This window comes from Platichthys flesus, chromosome 14, assembly GCF_949316205.1.
Source record: "Platichthys flesus chromosome 14, fPlaFle2.1, whole genome shotgun sequence".
Lineage (NCBI taxonomy): Eukaryota > Metazoa > Chordata > Actinopteri > Pleuronectiformes > Pleuronectidae > Platichthys > Platichthys flesus.
The window spans coordinates 23,073,180-23,092,176 of NC_084958.1; the positions used below are offsets into that span (position 1 = coordinate 23,073,180).

General features: G+C 44.1%; 1 protein-coding gene across 1 annotated transcript in view; it reads right to left on the reverse strand.

The window, feature by feature from the left end:
- The window catches only part of LOC133967975 (receptor-type tyrosine-protein phosphatase N2-like), a 107,189-nt gene that overhangs the window by 80,361 nt on the left and 7,831 nt on the right, over positions 1-18,997 (reverse strand). The window contains exons 5-12 of the mRNA XM_062403714.1: positions 16,426-16,539; positions 14,453-14,567; positions 14,166-14,310; positions 12,007-12,397; positions 6,818-7,138; positions 6,318-6,358; positions 5,680-6,053; positions 3,224-3,310 (exon numbers count right to left, since the gene is read on the reverse strand). Of these exons, the coding sequence (XP_062259698.1) occupies positions 3,224-3,310; positions 5,680-6,053; positions 6,318-6,358; positions 6,818-7,138; positions 12,007-12,397; positions 14,166-14,310; positions 14,453-14,567; positions 16,426-16,539 (1,588 nt within the window). The remainder of the gene's footprint in view (positions 1-3,223; positions 3,311-5,679; positions 6,054-6,317; positions 6,359-6,817; positions 7,139-12,006; positions 12,398-14,165; positions 14,311-14,452; positions 14,568-16,425; positions 16,540-18,997) is intronic.

Sequence of the window (18,997 nt, forward strand, 5' to 3'; positions counted from 1 at the left end):
CCATCACCAAACAGGACAGGGGTGAAAACTTGACCTTCTTACTGGAGGTAGTTGTGAAACAAGTGGCACATAAAAAAGTGACAATAACATTTCTTAGGTTACAATTAGTAAAACATTTCTTCACATGTTGGGAAGAATCTTAGTTGAGTGTAAAAGCTGAGATTGTGAAATGAAGCTCTCACTGTGAGACGATGTAAATGAAGTGTGATAATAAAAACACTGTATTCCCTAAGTGGAAACATGAAAGTGCCAGAGCCTCGATAATCACTTTGTATTAAGTATTTAGAATCTCATGTTTGTTTATTACTCAGGGACTCAAATCCAATTTTCTGAAAATCAATGAAAGTCCATTGATTTCTTTTAAGTTTCATATTTAATCATCGTTGAATGTTAAAAAAGGCAGTTTTCACTGAGAAGCTTTTAAAGACTCAAATTGCTGCAGCAGCTGATTGTGGAACTGAACTTGTTTTTTGTGTTGACTTTTCCTTGATTGTTTTAGGGACTCAGAATCTGAAATTCTCATAATTGTAACTCAGGGATGAATAAAGATGTCGACAAACCCTTTTATCCTCCTCTTCCTCACATGCAGCCAGTGTAGGCCCACTCTCTCCCCCTAGTGGCAGCTCTTTGAAATGACCCTTCAGCTCAGACAGACATTACATCACCTCCACCCTCTTGTCTACACAGGGATGGTTACACAACAGCCATTATTATTCGGTGGCCGGCTCCAGTCGAAGGCTCGGTGAAGCCACCCACATCAACGCTTCCCCCCCGCCCGCAGAGTCGCCCTCCACATTTCCAAGGCCGCTCTGCTGACAGCGCTCAGCATCAGTATTAGCCAATCAATATCGAACTGCTCCAAATGAAACGTAAGGGTGTGAGTCATTCTCCAGGTTTGTGTTGTGCTCTGCCGCAGTGTGTAGGCTCATCTTTGTGATTCACACTCGATGTTGCCGGTGTGGAAGTTTCTGCTGCAGGCTCACTGAACTGCCGCCGCTCTCCAGCTTCGGCCCCCCCGAGAGGACACTGCTAGAAAAGGGAAGGTTTGTTGTGTTTCCAGTGGCTGAGGTCGCACGGGTCACTCACTACTTTGTTCACGGGCGTTTTTGTTGTTGTAATATGTTAATCCGGCGCGGCTGTGGGAGGTGGAAGGTCCAGGGGCCTGCGGTGATGCTGCCTGGTGAACGGATGAAGGGGAGACTGAGCCGGGGCCGAGATGACGGATACATGCACCGGCAGGAAACACAGAGCGACACATACATGTGCAGCTCTGTACAGTTAATACAACCCTTCAAGAGCAGCTCATCAAAAAACAATTATCAATAAGAGCAGTTTGGGACAATATGGCTTTTTTAATATTTAGAGTCAGATAAGGTTGTATGTACCACTGACCTAACCATACAAATAAATAACTGCATGAATAAGGGATTAATATCTATGACTGTATGGATGTTAAATTGCAAAGATACTTGAAACCTCCAACGTGCACTATATCCAACAAAGGCAGGGATTCCAGCAAAAATGCAAACTTCTTCTCAAAAGGGCTTTTTGATATCAAGTAGGTCAACTAAGATTGAAGATACCATTTACACTTCATCCTTGTCTCGCCTTAGAATTTAAATAATGGCATCTATAAGGGATTTAAGAGATTTTAAAAAAAATTAAGGAGGAAAAAAAGCTCCAAAAACAGAAGCTAGTGTTCTGGGGGGGCAAGGAGAATAAAACCAGAGGCATGCTGGGTAAATCAGGAGTGTCGGCAGGCCCCCAGTCAATTTAAAGCCTTTGTCTCTGGGCTTAAGGTGACTGCCATTGCCACAGAGCCGAGGAGCCGAGCGGCCTCGGAATATAAGCGTGGCGCCTCTGACAAATTGTCAAGGCGGCTCCCCCTGCTGGGCTTTCACTGCGCTCGCAACAAAAGAGACCCCCGGCCTTCTCTCTCTCTCTCTCTCTCTGTCGCTCTCTTGCTTTCTCTGCCTCCAATCCATCACTCGCCCCCATGTATAGCTCCCCCCCGTCATTCCCAGAATGGAGGAACAAAGACAAAAGGTGCATTAGAACAGGAGAACAGTACGGGCCACCCAGGGACTCGATACAGCAGCCGAGCAGCACGGTGAGGTGCCGCGAGAACAACGAGGCCGGGTGGCAGGGGCGGAGAGAGAGAGAGAGAGAGAGAGAGAGAGAGAGAGAGAGATAGAGAGAGAGAGAGAGAGAAAAACCCAAATCCTCTTCACAAATACATGACTGTAAACATGAATTCATAACGTTTCCTCTTTCTGAGGTTAATTAATATTCTCTTCATAAGTTGTTTAATTTGCTGCATGAAAAACCATTAGTGCACACACACAAACACATTTCTTCAGTACACACACACCCACACACACACGCATGGACACAAACTAAGAAGGTAGTAAAATGAGGAGAAAAGACGAAGAAGAAGAAACTGAGAAAAAGATTGAAGCACAGACTGAGAGGAATAGGTAGAGAATGAGTGTGGGGGGTGGGGGGGGTCAGAAGGAGTTCAGTCTCATTAATAAGTGATTGCATTCAGCAGCGGCTCCAATCCAACGCATCAATAAGGTAAGCAGCTCTCGATGCTTTCTTCCCCCCTCCAGAAAATGAAGGCGGCGTCCTTGGACTTCGACTGCGAGGGCATCGTCTTCTCTTCCTTCTTCCTCGTGCCACCGGCAAAATCTCTGTGTTTTGATCCCACCAGTTCTCCCTCTCCATTCTGACTCGCTGTCACCACAGAGGAGCGCTCCGATCGTCTTTTACGGGCGAATATCCGCGGAGCTTCAGAAGGCGACGCTCGGCCTGTGAGGAAATTGACGCCCACTCGAGCCCACAGGTGGAAAAGGGTTGTTGTCGGGAGCGTTGAGTACAAAATGCACGATGAGTCACCGACTGACCTCTGACTCCTACTGTGGTTCTCGTCTGAGGATGAAGTCATTTGTGATTTTGAAATGTTACAGCGATGGTTTACACGTTTACACGTCTAGAGGAGCTTTTACAACACGGGACGGATATATTTCTGAAAAGGACATTCTAAGTATTAAAATGCCTTTATTTATAACTCCTCAACACGGGGTTGGTTTAGGTTTGACCGCTAACTCAACGACAACCAACAGCGTGAACCCAGCAGGAAGCAGCGGGCGTCATGTGTACTGAGCGGGACTGACAGATTTAAAACCAAATAAATAAGCTTTCAAAAAGCTGTTGTACGTACGAGAGCTCGGCAAAGTCAGTCATCTGGATTCTGGCCCTGCGAGCCAGGATCTCCATCAGGTGGAGGCCTTCGTCCGTCTGGAGCCCACTGATTAGCGAGGGGGGGGGGGGGGGCAGACAGGGAATAAAGAGGAAAAAAGAACAGGAGGTTAATATTCTAAAAGTAACAGATGCCAGATGTATTATATTATTATAACGTTAGTTTCAAAATTGCAACAGCAGTGCAACCAGAATATATGTGGAGCAGATTTCAGACCACATGCTGTAAACACATTTAATGATGCACCTTATACCATCAGAGAAAAGATAGTTAAAGACCTTAATTGAAGACTGTTGCGCATTTAAACAAAAATCGTAATCGTACAGTCGACGTTGATTTATTAAAGCAGCAAACAGACTTCACACCAAACAGGGACAGACAGGAGCAGGATGTAAAGAGGAAATGCTACAGACACAGCAGCAGTTGTAATGCTTTATTTCTCAGCATATTCAAATATAATAGAGTTTTAGATTTTTACCACAGTACGAGTCACATACAGAGCAGAGCAGCAGCTTCAGATCAGACACCAGTGATCGCTCTGCCTGCAGATCCACGAGCGAGGACACACGGCGAAGCTCTGCAGCGTGCGGCACGTCGGTGTTTGATTCCTCCGCTGGTACCTGGTGCCTCTGCAGCGAATCAAACAACTAGAGGAGCTGAAACAACTTTAACCTGATGAGTTGTGATCCCTGGATCTCTTCAGTGGCGCCACCATGAGGTTGGCATTTGCACGTTTTAGATAAACATCTAAACAACTCTTGGGTTGTCATTATGTGTGGGACAGATATCCACTGGCCCAGATGATGAATCCCACATTTTGGAGATTGTCCCTGAACTTTCATATTGTACATATCTGAGCATCTACTGCCTGGATTAAAGGTTCAGTGTGTCGAGTATAGTGACATCTAGTGGCAAAGTGTTATGTTGCAGCTGAGTACCCCCCCCTCACCCTCCAAACATGAAGGTGAACCTGTGGTAGGTTCAGTTGTCATAAAACCTCAAAAGGTTTAGATGGTCCAGTAGGGCCTACTGTAAAAAAAAAAATGGGTGCCTCTGTAGAGAGGACCCGCTCCTGATGTAAATATAAAGTATTTCAATATAAAATACTTATATTGAAAACAAGGCTTCACATAAGAGGTTCTTCTTGTATGAGGCCAACGAAGAGTCGTGAAAGTGGCTTTTCCCTCATGTTGTGGTTGATGTTGCACGTGGCTGTCTCCAGGAGAGATCTGACACAATGCGAACTGTCAAGGACAACTTTGGTGTTCTTCTGAAGTTCAGCCATCTCATGCGGAAATGTCAAGAGGCACTTTGAAGAGTCGCTGTGAAAGGGTAAGAGAGGAATCCGCTGAGTTCACTGGAGACCCGACGTCTGCAGTGCAGAAGTGACAGCGGACATCTTACACCTTCCACTTCACCTACGATCAGAGACATGCAGCTTCTGAGCCCGTTTCATGAAGTTACAGGAGTTGTGGCTCCACGTATTGGCATCTGCTACTTCCTGTCAAAGTGTAGCTTCTGCTGATTGAAGATTTCTCCAAACTTAAGCAAATGAAAAACAAGAGAAGAGGAAGTAAGAACTGTTTCATTTTGGAAATACTTACGTTGTACTCTTACTCAAGACATGCTATCATAGAAACTGTTTTAAAGGTTCGGAAAACCTGTTTTCTCAATCTTCTTCGTTTCTGCCCGAATAATATTTGAACACCAGCCCGATGGATTTGAAATGAAGCCATAAAGATGCTCTTCTAGTACAGATATCAAATGAAAAATGGACCCGCACCACAATTGTCAAGCCCAGACACCTTCCCTTGTACGAGTAGTTATTTCGTAATCAGGCTGACTCCCAAACAAACACCAAATAAATCCCTAGGAGGGTGCACATACCTCCACCAAGGCTGAAGCTCTATCGCTCCATGTCAAAGCAGTGTTTCCCATAAATGATCTAGACTGTAACATATTCTAATTTGTTCTGCCACATTCATATCAAGCAAAATAAAAAAGTGTTTCACTTCTTCTTGAAAACAGGATCTCTAGCTTGGTGTTTGTAGTTCTCTCGTCCATAAAGTTTTTACTGTCCACGCAGATGATCAGACCTCATAGTTTCTGCTTTTCTTCTGTGAACCTCAGAATCTGCTGCACGTGAGATAAACATCCTCTGACCACATGCTGTCACCATGGATGTATTGTATTAATTATGTGATAAACACTGCTGAGAAAAATCATTCATTCGATCTAAAACATTTTACGACAACTCCCCTGTGACATGTCCCACCCCTCCACAAACTTCCATGGAAATCACCTGCGTAGGTTTAGTGTAAACCTGCTTACTAGTAAACACAGTTGGAAACATAACCACCTTTGGGGAATTACTCAACACCCCTGTGCCAGTTCTATGTCAGATTATTTGTACTCACTCTGTGTCGGTGATAACGTAACCGAAGACGTCATCCTCAGCCTTCTTCCTGCTGTCTTTGACGTCCAGCTGAAGTTCCGGAGCATGCATCGTCTTCTTGTGCGGCTCCTCGTACACGAGCGCGGCAGGAGGGGGCGCCACCTCCTTGATCCAGCCCTGCACCTCCGACACCTCCTCAACAGACTGAGCAGCGTCCTTCTTCTGCACCGCTACCCCAACCTGGCTGGTCCGACTCTGGACGTTTTCCAGCCCCACCGGATGGCCTCTGGGTGTCTCGATGGCTACATCATGCCAGTTATTTGCTGACGGGGAGGCGTTGAGGGAAGTTTTGTCCAAGTAGGCCAGAAGTTTGGTGAGCAGGCTTCCGTCTTCTGCCTGAAAAACATGTCAAAGAATCAAGGGCGAGAATGTACAGGGTCAGCGAAAAATACCGGCATACAAGACAAGAAAACCCATTTGCGTGTTTTAATTGCAATCTATTATAATAAGTAAGAATGTATCTTGATTTTCTTTCACCCGACCTGGAGGTTGTGGGGCTCATTTCCTTCCTCATACAGAATCTTAACTGCTCTGTTCCACAATAATGTACAATAAAGTACAGTAGTAGTATTTTTTTCTCACTGACTGATGAAGGCTTACCGTGTCCTTCACATTTTGCTCTTCGGGCTCCGTGTGGCGCTCTGTTGGTACAAACACATAAATTGAATGAAGTATTTAGTTTTTTCACATATTCTTCTACTAAATGCTGCAAAAACATCAGAAGCTGCTAAACAACTGTAGACTTCCAGGCTCCTAAATAAGCCAGGGAGTTAATTTTGCCATGTTGTTGTATCATTACTTTTAGCAACTTGTAAGCTATGAGTTAGGGACATTTAAGCATAGTTTTACAGTTTTTAAATCTTGGAGTGGTCTCAGTGGACACTGAACCATTAGAACTAGCTGTTTGAATAGAGCTAAACAAGACATCTCTTTATTTTCACATTGATTTTTATATTACACTCTAGAGACAAGCTATTTGAACACTGCTTTTTTGTTTAGTCCAGCATTCACACTTATGCTTGTACTATCGACTTGCTTTCCAGCTTTGGCTCAATACTTTTAATTGTGTAAAAACACAAAATAATTCACCATAAAATTACCTTGAAGCTCTGCCGGCACTATAGGAGTGCTCCCCTGAGGTTTCAGCGTTGGAGCATTTGCCAACAGCTTCTCCTCTTCCTCATCTCTGGCAGCCACTTCCTCCTCTTTTTCTTCTTCCTCATCACTCCTCAGCTCTCCCTCCAGGTCTCTTGGTCTGGTTCTAGCCTGCGTCAGGCCCCTGCTTGGTCCTTGGTCCTTGTCGACCACCTGCAGAGCGTCAGCGATCAGGCTGGACAGCTGGTCCAGGTCATGCAGCGACAGGTTGTCCACGTCCACATGCTGCCTTCCAACGTTCTTCAAAACTTTCTCAATGAACCTCTCTGGAGGAAAGACACGAAAAAATCATAGAGTCAGACAGAGACATTAAAAACATCAGCAGCATTGGTTGTCTGATAAAATGTTGACAAACAAAACACCGGGTCCATCTTAGTTAATGCGGCCAAGGATGTTCTGTTGTCGCCCCTGTCCGTCAGTCACTTGGTTTGTTTGTTGGTTTATTAGTTAGTCGGTGGATTAGTTTGTTTGTTTTCCTTGTTTGTTTGATTGTTGATTTGTTGGTTCAAGGGGCAGATCCAGGAAAAAGTCAACGGTTCGATATTTTGAACAATTTTCCCAGTGAATGCATAGTCATCAACAAACCCAAAGGTGTCAACATGTATTATACAACTCAAATCAAATCTAAATTTTAAAACAGGTTTCATCATTACGTGCTTCTCCTTTCACTGGAATGTGGAAAAGCTTGATAACCCTCCACCTTCTTCATACTATGAAACACACCCAGCTCTGTTTTTTCTCCATTTGTTTCCTCGTCCTCTTCCCTTCACTTCACAACTTGGAGATGAACCAACATGTGGTGATGTGCCCGAGCTGACAGGAGCTCATAGTGAAACTTCTAACATAGAGCGACTCAGACAGTCGTTATCACTGAGAGGGGGAATGATGCAGAAAGAATTTGATTATTTTTGTCCCGGTTGCTGGTTTGGTTTGTTGACTGGTTGGATCCAGATTGTGTTTTGTTTCACTTCTAAATGGTTTGAAATTTTTAAACAATTTTCCAAGGAATGAAAGAGAGATTAAAGATCAGGCATCTGTAGCAGGCTCTTCTCTAATATGACACCATTTGTCGATAATATCAAATGTAACTGAAATTGAGGAACAAGGTCATCAACAAGCCCAGAGTTGTTTTACCAATTGTTTTTTGTAAAGTGCTGCTCCTCTTACTGGAATCTGCAAAAACTTGATAAGCCTTTGTCTTCGTCCACACCCAGTTCTACATTTCAAAGATGGGTGGAACCAACAAGGCGGAAGTGTCAGATATGACAGACGTCATTGGTTGTCTGATAAAATGCTCAAACAACATGTTGACAAACGTTCACCTGTAGTGTTTTTATAATTTTAACTCTTTCATCAGTTTGTTTTAATGTATTGTAACTGTCGGTGAGCCGGTCGCTCTGATTGGACAGCATGTTGCAAAGGCTCATGGGACTGTTATGTGTTAGGCGATGTTAATCCGTTTTTACTGATATTCGGTTGATGGTTAGACTTGGTTCATGTGGGTTTTGTGGGTTTGTTTTTGTTGGGTGGTAACGTTGGTTTGGTTGGTTGGCTGGTTGGATCCAGATGGTTTTTTGTATCACTTCTAAACGGTTTAACATTTTAAAACTATTTTCCAACGAATGAAAGAGAGATTAAAAAACCTAAAATCAGGAATCTGTAGCAGACTCTTCTCTAATATGAAACAGTTTGTCTATGTTTTCAAATGTAACTGAAATTGAGGAACAAGGTCATCAACAAACCCAGAGTTGTTTATCCAGTTCTATTTTGGAAATTGCTGCTCCTCTTACTGGAATCCGCAAAAGCTTGATAAGCCTCCATTTTCGTCCACACCCAGTTCTATTCTGTCCAAATGTTTCCTCATTCTCCTCCCATCACATGTGCATTTAAAAGATTGGTGGATCCAACAAGGCGGAAGTGTCAGATATGACAGACGTCATTGGTTGTCTGATAAAATGCTCAAACAACATGTTGACAAACGTTCACCTGTAGTGTTGTTATACTTTGACTCTTTCATCAGTTTGTTTTAATGTATTGTAACTGTCGGTGAGCCGGTCGCTCTGATTGGACAGCATGTTGCAAAGGCTCATGGGACTGTTATGTGTTAGGCGATGTTTAGCCGTTTTGACTGATATTCAGTGGATGGTTAGACTTGGTTCATGTGGGTTTTGTGGGTTTGTTTTTGTTTGATGGTAACGTTGTGTTTATTTAGGTTCACTTGTGCAACAACCATGATTGTGACATGTAGTGTCTGTGATGGAGTCCAGTCACTGTTCATATGAGAATGTGAATGTTAAGTGGGATCGGAAGTGGGACGGAGAAAGAAATCACCTAAGTCACCAGCAAAGCTGCCCGAGTACAACAGGTTGAAACTGGTAGAACCGTAACTCTCCCAAGTTCCACTAGCAGCATCGCACAGCTGCTGGGGCAACAAAGAGGCTGCCACACACTTGGTCTTGGCATTGGAAGGAAAGGCATTACAGGTGCTGCTTGACCTCCCCCCAGCAGAACAGCAGGACCTCCATGGCCTGACCACAACACTGCAGAGGCAATTCACATCACAACTTGGAGATGAACCAACATGTGGTGATGTGCCCGAGCTGAAAGGAGCTCATAGTGAAACTTCTAACACAGAGCGACTCAGACAGTCATTATCACTGAGAGGGGAAATGATGCAAAAAAAAAATAAAATAAATAAAAAATCTTCTCTTATATGACACAGTTTGTCTATGTTTTCAAATGTAACTGAAAATTGAGGAACAAAGTCATCAACAAACCCAGAGTTGTTTTACCAATTGTTTTTTATAAAGTGCTGCTCCTCTTACTGGAATCTGCAAAAGCTTGATAAGCCTTTGTCTTCGTCCACACCCAGCTCTATTCTGTCCATATATATCCTCATTCTCCTCCCATCACATGTACATTTAAAAGATTGGTGGAACCAACAAGGCTGAAGTGTCAGAGCTGACAGACCTCATTCACTGCAGAAACACAGACCGGAGCTCAAGGTAACACAGTGAAACTCATCTGTCATTGGTGATTGTCACTGTCCTGGGGAAAAACACCATGGCAGATTTAGTGGATCAGCTGGAGAGGGTTCAACTCCAAGATGCACCAGAGAGGACTGAGAGGGAAAGAGAGCTCGGGCTGCCACAACCAGAGCCGGAGCCGGAGCTGGAGCCACAACCAGAGCCACAACCAGAGCCACAACCAGAGCCAGAGCCACAACCAGAGCCGGAGCCACAACCAGAGCCGGAGGCACAACCAGAGCCGGAGCCACAACCAGAGCCACAACCAGAGCCACAACCAGAGCCAGAGCCACAACCAGAGCCGGAGCCACAACCAGAGCCACAACCAGAGCCACAACCAGAGCCAGAGCCACAACCAGAGCCGGAATTTCAGCTGGAGCAGGAAAGATGCTACTGTCTGATCTGTCTGGATCTACTGAAGGATCCGGTGACTACTGGCTGTGGACACAGCTTCTGTAAGAGCTGTATTAACAACCGCTGGGACAAAGAGGAGGAGAGAGAAAGCTACAGCTGTCCTCAGTGTAGACAGACCTTCACACCGAGGCCTGTCCTGGAGAAAAACACCATGTTAGCTGATTTAGTGGAGGAGCTGAAGAGGATTCGACTCCAACATGCACCACAAAGAGCTGACTTTTTAATACATTCACAGCAAATCACACTGGATCCAAACACAGTAAACAGACACTTGTTATTATCTGAGGGAAACAGAAGAGTAACACGTATGAGAGGAGATCGGACTTATTCTGATCACCCAGACAGATTCACTGATTGTTGTCAGGTCCTGAGTAGAGAGAGACTGAATCAACGTTGTTACTGGGAGGTGGAGGTGATAGGAGGAGGTGGTGTAGCAGTCGCATACAGGAATATCAGAAGAGATGGAAACTCTGATGAATGTAGATTTGGACGTAATAAGGAATCTTGGATGTTACATTGTCGTGCAAACAAATATATATTTTATTTCAACAGACAGAAGACTTCAGTGTCAGATCCTCCGTCCTCCAGAGTAGGAGTGTACCTGGATCAAAAAGCAGGTGTTCTGGAGTTCTACAACGTCGTCTCTGACACCATGACTCTCATCCGCAAAATCCGGGCCAAATTCACTCAGCCTCTCTATGCTGGACTTTGGGTTTATTGGTTTGAATCCACAGCTGAGCTCTGTGAACTTGAATAGACTCGAGTCATTAAAAGCAGTGATTTAGATTCTGTGTTTAAATCTTTAACTTCTCTTGTCTCCATGTTTGTTGATCAAAGTTCTTCGTGGTGATGTTTCTGCTCTGCACAGAGATCAGCTGTCAATCAAACACTGACCTTCCTTTATCACACATATTTACTTATAACTTTGTAAAGACACAAATCTATAATTACACTGACATGAATGTGTTTCTGAATCAATGTAGAAATCAGGTTGTGTGATGTTTTAGAACCTGTGTTGATCCTGATCCTCATCAATGAGATGATTATTTGTTCTTTTCTTTTCCACATGTGAGATGGAGGTGAAACAAACTGCCTGTGTTTCCATGAACTCGCTGAACAAGAGTCACTGAACAGACTTTACTGATGAAATGTGTGAACTCAAGGTTTGAATAAAGAATAATGTTCCTTATGTGTTTTTTCTTCTTCTCTTAATTTAAGAGCGTGGTCTTTCAGTTTGAAATCAAGACTTATTGATTTCATAACAAATTTCATAATGCTCTCTTTCAAAACCCTGCACTCTGTCTCAAATGAACCCCGTTTGTGTTTGGACTTCCTGAGTCCAGCTTCAGCTCTTCTCCTCCTCAGGTTGTATTTCGTGAATAAACATTCAAAGCTCTAAATCCAAAGATTGCCTTCATAAAGTATTTCAATTCTAATGATCAGTGTTAAGAAAAATTCAGACAAACTCCATCAGAGACCAGGCAGATGAATCATATCCCTCAGGAAATGGTAGAGACCAAAAACAGAACAAAAATGTATATCTAATAAAGAGGAATTTTTGATAGAAGATGTGTTTGTCTGAGAGCGCTGGAGGAGGAGATCGACTTGCCAGTGAAAGACGTGTGTGGTCTGATCTACAGCCGAGCTCTACGTCTCGGCATCAACACACCGGGGAGTTTCTTAAGAACACGTACCATCCACGGGCGAGAGCGGCTCCTTGACCGAAGCCCCTTGAGTCCTCCCCGTCTTCAGGAGCCTGGGATTCGATGTCTCCTTCCTGAGCCCAGGGTTTTCTACTCCGCCGGTGAAGGAGGGCCTCGGGCGAGACGAGGGGGCCCCGGGCTCCTCTGGGCCCCCCCCACCACCGTGCAGTGACAGGCGTCCAGAGAGATACCGTCTCAGGGCGCCCAGGAGAAGCTCGCCCTCCGATTGCGTGGCTAGGCGCTGGTCCACGAGAGGCCTCTGCTTCTCCAGGGGTTGGCGAGATGAAAGTGAGTAGAAGCTGGAGGGAGAGGAGTTCTGAGCCGAGGTCTGGGCCTTGGGGCGATGAGCGTCTGCAGGGATGCCCGACTGGAAGCGGTCACTCTGAAAGAGGGAAGACAAGCGCTTTGTCCATTTGGATTTGAAAAGATCACTATGCTCCAGAGAAGGAGATAAATTTGGGATCGATATTCAAATCAAAAGGTGTTTTTAAAGGCTAGAGCGGAAAATTGGACCCCGAATAATTGTCTCCTAATTGAGTAATATAACAACAAGGATGTTCAGAAGCTAAATGTAAACACGGTCGCAGCGTAAAAGACTTTTCATTATGAAAGCATTAACTCTGAGTTTATGGGGTGTCCAGGTCACCAACTGGTTTCGGAGCTGTTGTTCTGAAGCCTCATAATTTTATCCGGCGCCATCTTGAAATTCTAAAACCAGAAGTAATCATATTTGGAGGGAACGTGGGGGTGGAGCCAGACTGAGAGCGGGAGGACACTGCCCGCCCATATACACCTGCAACCTGCACCCATTGGACTGTACGAGCTGCCACTCACACGTTGGTATCACCCCCCCCCCCCCCCCCAACACATCCAGTGCTATATGGTCTGTTTGACTCTAAATGATCATAATTCAATTTAAATAAACCTCAGACAATTGAAGAAGACTTGAAACTAGAGACTGAGACATAAACTCCTTCAGAAAACTTTACTGAAGTACATCCTAGAGTTCTATAGAAACTGACTTCTTTTAAAACAAGTGGAGTTATGAATATGTCGCAACCACTTTACTTTCAATCGTATAAAATTAATATATGTGATTTAAATAGTTATATAAAAGGTTTCTTGATTTGTATAATAAAACATATTTACTTCAGGACTGTTTTCTTCTGTTATGTTTTCATGCCTGTCCAATTGTTTGTCGGCCCCACACGTTGCTTCAGTTTGAGACTTTCATTCAACATTAGAACAAAATAATTGTTGAAAAAACAAGTTATTAATCCAATTATGCCGTCATATTAGCATATCCATCAGCTTTGATAAAAGCACATGGTCACTGGCGGCTCCATTAACGCCCAACTGGGAGCACAGAGAAGCTACAAGCCGGAGTAACGGTGGAATTATCATAACAATGACAACGTAAACAGTTAACTTCCTCACAGTCTTCATCACTGGTGTGTGCGAGGCCCCTTCTGGTTGCACAGTATATGCAGTTAACCCCCCCCCACACACACACACACACACACACACACACACACACACCCACGTGGTCTTTGGTACAATCCCCCAGCAGGGGAACAGCCTGTGCGGTCGAGGTGGAGGAACCGGCGGTCACATGGAGACTCATTAATTAGAGCTGTGAACTCCTGAACCCTCCACTGGTATTATTCCACTTTCCACGGTCACACTGGGAAAAGTCATCGGTCAGGACGGAGAAGCAAGAGCAGAGTGACAGCGGGGGATGACACCGGACCCCCTGCTGTGAAGGTGTGCAAGTCTTTGTGGGAGTTTGTATAGGACTGGGTACTTGTTTGAACGTGCGCGGGTGTGTACTGCATGTGTATGTGTGTGCAATTTATTCTTAGACAGGGGCAGGTGAACTGTTAACGGAGGGGGGGGGGGCTACATGCAGATGCAGGGGTAAAAAACAAACGCCCCGACTCCTCGTCCCCCTCAGACATGTAAAGCTGGGAACAGGAGGAGATGAAGTTAACTGTTAAAAATAAACTTCAGATCCAATTCCTTAACCTAGGATGATTGAGCAGGAATGTGGTGAGGAAGCTTGTGATAGGCACTAAACATCTTGTAAACCGTTTTAATATCACTTCAGAACCTAAGCTCAGAAAATCCAACAGCTCCCAGGATGCCCTCACCTTGCCGGGGCCGCTCAGGCTGGCAGAGGACAGCGTCTTGGGGAGGAGGCCGAGACGTTGAAGGTAGGACTGCAGGTTTCTGCTGAGCTCCACCTCCACTGGCTTCACCCTCTGGTCCACCGGGTCCATCGCCTCAGCTACCGGCCTGTGAACGACACGCAGAGACGGAGATGAAGAACCACTCGAGTTCTGTCTCAACCGATATGGAGAAGACAGGATCCGGTGACCCCATGGTGGGAGAGCAACAGAACAGAACCGGTGAAGAGTCAAGCAGGAGGACGTCTGACCTGATGTTGCTTTTGTAGACAGGTGCGCTCTGCTGCGGCCTGTAGGGGATCCTCCTCAGCTTGGACAGCTCCTTGGACAGAACCTGCTGGGTGGTGTCGTCCTGCCAGGTCAGACCTGCAGACAGGAACACAGGGAAGCTTCAGAACCGCATCAGAACACACTTATTACCAAAAAGGGTTAGGGTTAGGCTGTCAACACTCAAGTGTCCAGAAGGAAGAGACGCTCGGAGGAGAGGAAAGAGAAGAACAGTTTTAAAGCTCACTGGTTAAGAGACGTCATGTTGAACTCTAACCTGGAGGCAGAGAGACTGGAGGGGAACAACAGACATTTGGGTTCCAAAGGACACTCCAGATAGTTTCAGGAAATTCTAGAGAGCAGCTCAAGTTCGGTGGAAACTGGTTTTACAATTTACCAACAAACAGAAATTAGTGAACACCGAGGTTAAAATAAGAATGAAACTTCCCTTATGATATCAAACATTTTTACAGTGGGGACGTGATAGGATTTTATGGAATCTGGCTCCTGCTGAAACACACATCTGATCTATTTAAGGTTTCAGGAATTCTACACAACAAAAGTTTACCGTTATTTGATATTCAATAAACAGAACTCGGAGAATGACATCCAAAAATCTAAATTTCTAGTTATTGCACTACGTAAATCATATGTTCTTTGCTCTTTACGCGGCACATTAACTGGTAAGAGAAAAAGTGAGTGAATGAATCAAACACCTTTTTAAAACTTTGGTCCAACAAGACCTGCTTAAATCTGATGTTGGATCGGTGATAACAGAAAAGTCAACGTGCACTTCGGCCTCTGAATCAGATGAAATCATTTCTGCTCGTTAAAGAACGTTTCAGTCCGTGACGCCGTCTTTAGAATAATGACCCAACTGCCGCCAATCAGACGTACGCTTCTCTCTAACAGCTGCACGGCGTGTCAGGCCGGCTCGCGCCATCAAAGAGACATAAACCGGTTGTTTAACGGCAGCCATGGCGGCTGGCTAGTGACCGGTGAACAGCTGGCATCTGACACTGCAGGTTAATAACATGAATCCACCGGGTATTCACTCTTCTCACAGACTGAACCGAGCTGGATGAAGATGAAACTTTCAATCCACAGGGAGCAACAGAAAATGAGCTTAATCTGCGAAATGACCAATAATACAGAGAGGAGGTCAGAGGTCAGAGGTCAGAGGTCAGAGGCGTCAGGAAACCCGTCGTGTTGATGTTGATGATGAAAATGGATGAAAATCTCTCAACTGGCTGATTGGGCTGTTCTCACAGATCTCTGGCTCCCTCTAGTGACACACTAAGATAACAGCAGCTTGTTCCACCAGGAGATTTCACTCAGGTTATAAACACATGAAATTAAAATCCTTACTAACATTGTGAGTTCAGGGTATCATCTCCACTTTCCTCTGAAGAAGTGTTTTCTACTATAAGCTTGAAAATAAAATCACAGCTTCATCCTTCAAATCAATCAAAGACTAAACGCGTGAATTATCCAGGATTCATTCCTGTTGTCAATCAGTTTATAAACTCAGGATTAGAAGATTAAAATGTGTTTTCATAAAAGAGTTGAACTTCTTCAGTCGCTGTGCAGACACACATCCAACAATGTGCAGATGAGATCATGTGGATTCAAATCACGAGTTTGTATGTTTCTTTAATAGTTTTAGATCTTTAGAAAACACTGAGTGACGCTCATGCAGCTTTTAAACCAAAAGACAAACTTATTATTTTTAAATAACTAAATTCCATATACACAGACACATATACATTTGATTTCATGTAACTGCTTAACTCTCTTCCAGAACCGTTGACTTCACTCGTGTCTGTTTGTGGGTTGGTTTGTTTTACTTGAGTGTTTGCTGAGGTCACACATAACTCGGACGTTAATAACTCATATTCATGAACTCATATACACATTAGGAAGGAGAAAGTGATGGAGACGTGTGCAGGAGACTGACCTCTGTTGGACAGCTTCTCCAGCAGCATCCTGAAGCGCTGCACCACGGACGTGGAGACGTCGTAGGTGTAAACCTCCCTCACTGGAACCGAGTGGCACTTCCCGAACATGCCATCTGTGAACACAACACACACTTCATAAAATGCTGACAAACACAAAATATAACAGCAAATTAAGTTATGTCCATTTATTACTGAGCATGGATCCATGTCACACAGAGGTAGGCCAGTGGGAGGCTGATTCTAGGTCAGATAGAAACTTTCCCATTAATGCAGAAAAATAATAAACATTTATAATCTGTTGGTGTTAAATCTGAGTAACAATGAACAACAACCACTCAGAATCAAGTTGTTTGGTTTATAGTGCCATGAACTGTCAAGAGGGGTCGAAGGATCTTGAACTGAAAGTGGTGAGTGATTATATTACAAGTAAAAATCATTCATGTCTGAACTCGTTATGTATGATGATGACCTGTGAGTGTATTCATGTGAAAGCAGAGGAGAAACTTTTTACGTTAACTAATCTATAAAAATGCATATATTTTATATCTGAGCTTGAATTACATTTATATGTAAAATACTAAATGTGGTGGAGTAAAAAGTATAAATATGTTTATAAATGTATTTGGTCATTGTGTAAATACTGAGGTGTTGCTCTGCTCCAATTAGGTGGTGTCCATTCTAATCCTCCTACATGTTTGTGTTTGTTCTCTCACTGGATGTCTGCATGTGTGAGTGTGTACATGGGAGAGTGTGTGTTTGTTGTGTTGCGTAACGACACTCCTACATCCTAATTCAGGCCTCTGGTCTTTAAATAGCCGCCGCGTCACTGTGGTCGTCTCAATCAAACTGCGGCTGGACCACGCTGCCCTCAACTCAGATCTTTCACTCGGGTCAAATTCTGTTGTTTACAAATGAGTCAGGGGAAGGGGACGAGCTGTGGACTGAAGACGAGCTGTGAGGAGGACGTCTGGATTACTGACTGACCAGGGCTGTGAGGACTCTCCACGCCACAGGCCTCTCGTTTCCCAGCTGCGATCTCTTGTTACACAATTTCTGTTTCTCCCAAAAGGAACATCTTGAATTATCCCTCATAATTTCACTTTACATTTATAAATCTGCAGTTCCACGACCACAGGCCTGTAATTCAGAGCCAGACGCGTCTTCTCGTGATTTATGGTCCAGATTAGAGCAGAATGAGGATTCATGGGCCTGTTCTCTGAAGCAAAGGGTGTGTTAAGATGGAGGATGGAGCGACAATGTGCTGACCAGTGTGTGTTGTTGTAGTTGTGTGTTGTGAATGTAAGTGAGTGAAAGGACCAAACACCCGGTGACACAGGATCACAGCTGAAGATGTTGTTCCTAAGAACACATAGATATAGTTATTAACCTGTTGTTTGTCTCTTGGTAGTCTAGTGGTTAGGATAACATTTTTAAATCTTAAAAATCTTTAAATCTTGAACATTTTAAAAAGAATCTTTGACTGGTCTGGGAATATAAACATCGTAATGGACGTCTAACCTCTGGGGACCAGGACAACTCCGTCCCTCGCAGATCAATCTCGCCCAGAGATCACTGGATTCTGACACATCGTAAAAAGCCCCTGGGCTGCGTTCTCCAGCCTCACCAGTGGGGGCGCTGTCTCACTCTGCCTCTCATCCTTACAGCCACTTGTGCTAGCACTGGAGACTTTCTTCTTTCAGCATATTTCAACGATCTTATATGATTTAGCTATAACTCTGATAAGAGCTTCCAGAAACCCAAAGTACAGGACAAATGACACGAGCATCGTTAATTATTTCCTCTTCTTCAGTGATATTCACTGAAAGTATCACTCAGGATCAGATCAGGGTTTAAAACTAAACCGAAGACATTGTTGACTTTGAGCCGATTCCTGGGCTGAGACTTTAAAACAGAGATTTCAAAAGCTTCCATCGACCCTCAGCAAGCGAGAAGGAGGAACCCCTGTAGTGATTATAATATATATATATCTAAGATAAGAGCGTTTTTATAACCAACCACACACTCATCGATAGACTCACACCTTTACTCTTTGTTATGTGACACAGACGGGTAATGGGCTCCTCTAGAGTCTGGTGATTTGTGTCTAGTGCTTTTTTGTCCCTCACAGCTAATCAAGGGGAAGCAGGGTGTGTGTGTGTTTGTGGTTGTGTGTGTGTGTGTGTGTAGGAACACCTGGCCCATGTCTGGATGTGTTGACCTGTTCAACCCACAGTCTATCAGCCCTGAAGATTCAGCACCTTGTTCAATCTGAAGCAAATAAACCATATCTGTGTGTTTCCCTCATCAGGGTGTGGAGCTCGTTCTGCAGGGATCCAGGTTCACACAACACAGACACACACACACACACACACACAGAATCTAAAAAGTGTTTTCCACAAGTTCAACATTTGTGATACGATCGAATGGTTTCATAATCATAAAGAAATTTGAGGTTAAACTGTAAAACTACACAATAAAAAAAGTTTTTTCTCATGGTTTGAATGGTTTGAATGTTTTCTTGTAAAACTCCGCAGCCTGATGTTTTACACACTCTGTATTCAGCTCAGGAAT